Source organism: Carlito syrichta, unplaced genomic scaffold (genome assembly GCF_000164805.1).
Source record: "Carlito syrichta isolate Samal-C Ts95f unplaced genomic scaffold, Tarsius_syrichta-2.0.1 Scaffold315561, whole genome shotgun sequence".
Classification (NCBI taxonomy): domain Eukaryota; kingdom Metazoa; phylum Chordata; class Mammalia; order Primates; family Tarsiidae; genus Carlito; species Carlito syrichta.
Genome location: NW_007259657.1, coordinates 1,234,409 through 1,241,109, shown reverse-complemented (window position 1 = coordinate 1,241,109; position 6,701 = coordinate 1,234,409). Strand labels below are relative to the sequence as shown.

Sequence of the window (6,701 nt, the reverse complement as noted above, 5' to 3'; positions counted from 1 at the left end):
GAAGTTGGGAAAAGAACAATGAGATAGAAGCAAGAATAGGAGAGAAATAATAAGTATGAGAACAGAAATGCATAAAATAGAAATCATTCTCAACTATAATTAGCTTGCAATACTCTCTGAGAATTGGAAAGTAGAAAGTATCTCTAGAAAGGGTTGGAAAAATGACTATTTCACACATACCTCTATGTCTTTCCTCTGGATTTTACAGAAAGGATTAGAAGACACTTGCTTTTTAGATGACATTTATTTTTTCTAATAATTCAAGTATGAAACACTTTTATTTTACTTTTGAGATTTGCATGTGCTTTATTTAGTACAGTCAGAAAATGTCCTTCTTTTGGGTGAGGAGTCTAAAGTGTCACATATGGAACACATTTTCAAAGGCAGTTTTGAAATGATTGAGCAGAGTAAAGAAAAGAAATCTAATTCATAATCCAATCATCAGATGATAATTATTGACTATTAACTTTTAAATATTTTCCCAATCATATATGGATATATCTGAAGGTGTGGACATGTCTACACATCGTTATTTTAAGATGGTTACTTACAAATGTGGTTTCACTTTCCCCCAACCCACTCTCTGACTTTGGCACGAAGTAGGTGTTGACAGAACACTGTTGATGTTGCCCATGTGGTAGAGCAATGGAGAAGTGGCAGAAGTGTTGAGGCCCAGTGGACATGTGGTAGAGCCACAGCAAAGCAACCACACAGGGCCGAAGGTCTGGCAAGAGTGTTCAAGATTGAGGACCTACTGGGTCCACCATACGCCAGACCCTATGGACATTGGGAAAATTTGAAGATATGGCTGTTGTCCCCAAGGAAGCCATGGCATGTGTAGTGAGAAGTCTGTAAATGTTCTACTTTTTAATCTTTCTTTTTAATAAACCCAGGTTCTGGTAACTGCCCATGACACAGGTACAATGGTCATTTTCTTTAGTCCATTGACTATGTCCCCAGCTGCTCACTTATCTTGAAGCTACCCCGTCTAGCCCTCCACACTTACCACCAGGAGTGAGGAAATAAGACCAAGAGTTTAGTTAGATTGTGTAAGTTTCTGTAAAACTCTTTTTGGAGTATCTGTATTACTACCTTCCTCACTGATTATTGATTACAGGGTCATTCCCATAATGTTTGCAGATAACACTGGGAAACATGGGGAAAGAATGTATGCCTTTAAAAAGAGAACATTTTTAATAGTAAAATATGAGTTTAAAACACATTCCATAAAGGAAAATAGGAAGTAAAAAGAAGGGTTTTCCATGACCCAAAACAACCACAGTTGGCATTTTGGTGTGTTTCCTTCTAGATTTAGTTTTGAGCCTAGATTTTGATTATTTGGTGTTTTGTTTGTTTTAGTTACACTGTAAATTTGTAACTTGCTTTTTCATGTAGCATTATTCATAATCTTTAAAACACCAGTTAGAGCTACTATATAGTTTTATAGTCAATTTACCACTCTTTATTTTTATTTTTATCTTTTTAACATAAGAAAACATTTGCAGAATGTACCACTTTTTATTTAATCTTTCCTCTAAAGTTAGACTTTTGGGATATTCCTAATTTTTGAGAACATAAAACAGTGTTACAATATACATTTTTACATAGTTTTATCTTGCATTCTTATTAATTTCTCTACTATAGATTCTTGGAAATAGATTTGTTTGATCAAAGGGAATAAGCATTTCTAGAGTTCCTGACACATGTTGCTTAGAAAAAACATTCTAATTGCATGTTGAATGAGGACTGCAAATTTCACAGATGAGCACAATAAACACAAATGGAGAATCTTGCCCTCAAATCTATACAGTGGACATAGACTTAAACAGATATATCTTGATAATGGAAAAAACATTTTTGTCTTTTTTCAAATGATTCCAGGCTATAGAAAAAAGAAAAAAACAACAAAGTGAGTGAAGTTATAAATTTGACTTAATTAATGATTCATAATTCAGGTAGCAACTTAAACTATATTTCATATTCAAAACATGATAGAAACAGCTAGAAAAGGTATGACACATGCATTGTTAAACAAAATAAGAGATATCTCATTCATGATATTTCTTCACTCTGAACTTGTTGAATAGGTTTAGCAGTTTCAACCATAACTAAAGAAGCATTAGTGTTTTAGGAGATGAAGAAGGAGCTTCAATAAGATAAAGAAACATTTCACCTGTTCTTCAAAACCATGCACTAACGCACCCAATATAAAGCATCTTTATTAGTTGAATGTAGCAGCACTCAAAAGAGAAAGTATTTCAATGGGATGAGGTTCCGAGCCTTTCATTATATTATGAACAGGGACATTCTTGATAAATGGTGGAACTTCTTTGTGCTTTGTGGATTATCACTCCTCAAAACACTGAAATAGTGCTTATCCAAAACACTTATGAGGTCAGATGCAGTGGCTCATGTCTGTAATCCCAGTAATTTAGGAGGCCAAGGCAGGAGGATTGCTTGAGTCTAGAAGTTCATGACCAGCCTGGGCAACACGGTGAGACCTCATTTCTACAAAAAAATCCAAAAATCAGCCAAGTGTGGTGACACACGCCTGTAGTCACAGCTACTCAGGAGGCTGAGGTGGGAGGATCACCTGAGGCAAGAAGGTCAAAGTTGGGGTGAGCAGTGATTGTGCCACTGGACGCCAGCCCACAGAATGAAACCCCAACTCAAAAACAAACAGGTGGGACTTAGTGACTCAGCCTGTAATCCCAGCACTTTGGAAGGCTGAGGCAAATGGATTGCCTGAGCCCAGGGGTTCGAGACCAGCCTGGGCAATTTAGTGAGACCTCGTCTCTACAATAAATAAAAAATAAGCCGGGCATGATAGCACGTGTCTGTAGTTCCGGCTACTTGGAAGGCTGAGGTGGAAGGATCAGTGGGACCCAGAAGGTCGACATTGGGGTGACCTGAGTGTGCCACTGCACTACAGCCTGGGTGATGGAGTGAGACTCCAATTCAAAAAAAAAAAAACCCAAATAAAAATAAACAAAATTTTAAAAAATAATAAAAAATAAAAACAAACAAACAAACAAAACACATTCATGCAGTTTCACCATAGAACGTAGAATGTACATTTTGCAACTATTGAGTTGATTCCATTCTTACAGACAAGGAAAAAGACACATTGGAATATAAGAAAAAAACTGAGATATTAGAACTTCAGGAAATATGAAGGTGGAAGACATGGGGTAGGGGAAGTATGGAATTCCAGAGATCTTTCAACAAGACCCATTGAATCCTGGGAAGCAAGGGTAAGATGGCAGGGGTACAGGTGCCATGAGGATTTGTAGTTACCTGGATGATGACTGAGTAACTTGCACACAATATCCTGGATAACTGAATGACCAATCTGATGAAGCAGATGATCACTTGAAGCCCACTGAGGGTTACGAGAATGGAAAATAAAATGATGTTCCACTCCACTCCATGTACAGGCTCCAGGCACCAAACCCACATACTGGAATCTATAAGGAAACTGAGAGAGACCCATGGCCAAGTCTACAGATTTGGTCCAAGGAAGAAGGCTGCAGGCACTTACATGTTTGGAAGACTAATATATGTCATCAAAGTATATAGTAATATTAAATAGGAATTAATGTTTTTAAAAAACCATTCAAATACACATATTGAACACTTTGTTTATTATAAATGTGGTGCCCGCCTTAGGGGCAAACCCAATTCAATTAGGAAGCAGACATATACCAAAGAGCTCAATGGCAATGAAAGACAGTCAATACCAAGACAGACGGAGAGAGCCCATTCTCCAGGAGCCCAGAGGTTTAAGAGACAGAGCTGAGCTCCTGCTGGACATAAAATCAGACATGTGGTAAAATAACAAACAGAAATTCTGCTAGAAATTCTTAAATTTGGCTGGGCTCGGTGGCTCAGCCTGTAATCCCAGCACTTTGGGAGGCCAAGGCAAATGGATTGACTGAGCCCGCAGGTTCAAGATCAGCCTGGGCAACTTATCCAGACTTTGTCTCTACAATAAATCAAAAATTAACCAGACATTGTAGTGCACGCCTGTAGCTCCAGCTACTTGGGAGGCTGAGGCAGAAGGATCACTGGAGCCCAGCAGGTTCAGGCTGGGGTGGCTGTGAACATACCACTGCACTCCAGCCTAGGTGACAGAGTGAGACTCCAACTCAAAATAAAAAATAAAAAGAAATTCTTAGACTCTGCCTCAAAGCCTTCTAGAACAGTGGTTCTCAAACTTGAGTCTGCATCAGTATTATCTAGAGGATTGTTAACATACGGATTTCTCAAACCTAAGTGCCCAGCAACAATTGACTGGATAAAGAAAATACTGGGTTCAGACACCATGGATACTATACAGCCATAAAAAGAATGAAATCATGTCCTTTGCAGCAACATGGATGGAACTGGAGACCATCATCCTAAGGAAACAGACTCAGAAACAGAAAACCAAACACTTGCATGTTCTCACTCATATGCAGGAGCTAAATGGTCACAAAGATGGAAATAATAGACACTGGGGACACCGGTAAGGGGGGAGGTGGGGAAAGAGGTTAGGGTACAGAAATTACCTAGGGGGCGCCATGTTCACTATCCAGGGAATGGGCCACCTGAGACCCAATCCCCACCACTACACAGTATGTCCATCTAATGAATATGCATGGATATCCATTGAATCTGAAATAAAGATGACAAAAAGAAAAAGAAAAAAAAAAAAACAAAACAAATCTCTGGGTCCCGTCCTGGAGTTTCTGATTAGGAGGTTGGACGTGGTTTAAGCGTCTGCGTGTCCAAGTTCCCAGGCGATTCTCCTGTCCTGGCACACAGCATGAGAAACTCTGCTTGGGAACATTGTTGTGCCACCAATGCTAAAAAGATTTAGATTATGGAGTGGGAACATGACGGATCAGAAGTTTCAATCAATCTGGTGTAGCACAGAACTGTGAGTATTAAACCACTCCCAAGACAACTTTAAAACTACTCTGAATCAACCTAACTTTTGCTACCTGCTGGGTCTGCCGTGGCCGCTGGCACTTCTCCTGAAGGTGAGTCTATCTCTGAAGCTAAATTGCAACGGGGAATTGGTCTCAAAATCAAAACAAAACACCTCAAACAAAGACAATCAGACACAGTGACAGGGCGGAGATGTTTATAACCATCTTGAGTTGGTAGTAAGATGGTTTTTCTCAGGCAACCTCAGTATTGGCCAAACGGCTATGGGTGTTTATGGAAGGGGTAGAAAGGGGTGACTTCTGAACTTTGATAACCACCTTCACCCCCATGACCTCTCCTCTTATTCTTTCTCTCACTTCCATTTCTTTTCTAGTTAGTTAGTTAGTTACTTAATTACTTAGTTAGTTACTTAATTACTAACTTAGTGTCAGGGTATCACTTTCCTGCCCAGGCTGGAGTACAGGGGCATGATCATGACTTACTGCAGCCTCGACCTCCTGGGCTCAGGCAATCCTTCTGCCTCAGTCTCCCGAGTAGCTGGGACTACAGGCACACGCCACCACACCCAGTTAACTTTTGGATTTTTTTTTTAGAGTCGAGGTCTTGCTATGTTGTCCAGGGTGGTCTTGAACTCCTGAGCTCAAAAATGCCTCCTGTTTTGACCTTCCAAAGTTCTGTAATTACAGATGCGAGCTATGGTGTCCAGCTCCCTTCATTTTAGCTCTCTTTCCCCTCTGTCTCTAGTTTCTGCTCTCTCACGCTCAGGGAAGCAGAAGCACCCTGAGATTTATATATATATATATATAAATATATATATAAATATATATATATACATATTGCTAATGGCCCTTATCTCAATATGAAATCAGAACTCCTGGATCTGTAGGATCCTGAGCAAAGTCCTTGGTTCCTCTAGCCTCCGGGATCTTATCTGGACAATGGGATTAAAATACCCAACCCCACAGCGTGAGTCTTCTGTGAGCATAAAAAGTGTGTATAAAATGATCGGAGTCTGTAAAGCACAATTCAGATGTGGGTTTCTGTTACAATTTCCCTGGGCCCATCTCACATCCCTAACTCAGCCTCAGCCACCCTGGAAGTGAGTCCCTTCAGGGCATCCCTCGAGACTGTTCCTGGTACATGTTCTGCACAGACCACGCCACACTTTGCAACAAGATGACTTGCAGGGTTTCTGTTTTTCTCCCAGACTACGGTCCTGTCCTTTTTGTTCTTCTTGTGAACGGTGGAGAGTCGTCAATGCCCTAGCACGGTGGGCCAGGCATAGAAAAGCTTGCTTGCCCTGACACCCACTCCCTCCACCATCTCCACACACAGCTCTGTCCCAGCATTTCCTCCATTTGTTATGCTTCTATCTGTATCCACATATCTGTATCTGCGTCTGTTTCTACTTCCTAAACAGACTGTGTATTCTGAGAGCACTATGTTTTGTTCACCTCTAAATGGTCAGCTCTAAGATCTAGGTAGTGCCTGATACATTGCAAAAAATCAACAAATGATTGTTGAATGAAAACCAATTAAGGATCCTTATATTTCTGTTTCATTTTGTTTTTTGTTGTTTTGGAGCTGGAGTCTCACTCTGTCACCTAGGCTGGAGTGCAGTGGCACACAAGTGGCCACCCCAGTGTTGACCTGCTGGGCTCTGGTGATCCTTATGCCTCAACTCTCCAAGTAGCCGGAACTACAGGCCCATGCTATCAAGCCCAGCTAATTTTTTATCTTTCATTGTAGAGACAAGCTCTCACCAAGTT

General features: G+C 40.4%; 1 protein-coding gene across 2 annotated transcripts in view; it reads right to left on the bottom strand.

The window, feature by feature from the left end:
• Window positions 1-248: 248 nt before the first annotated feature.
• TM4SF18 (transmembrane 4 L six family member 18) overlaps window positions 249-6,701 on the bottom strand; it is a 13,684-nt gene continuing 7,231 nt past the window's right edge. For both annotated transcript variants that reach the window (XM_008072962.2, XM_021706409.1), the window contains 2 exons: window positions 3,298-3,478; window positions 249-1,882 (listed from right to left, as the gene is read on the bottom strand). In XM_008072962.2, coding sequence (XP_008071153.1) covers window positions 1,868-1,882; window positions 3,298-3,478 — 196 coding nt within the window. In that variant the 3' untranslated portion in view covers window positions 249-1,867. The remainder of the gene's footprint in view (window positions 1,883-3,297; window positions 3,479-6,701) is intronic.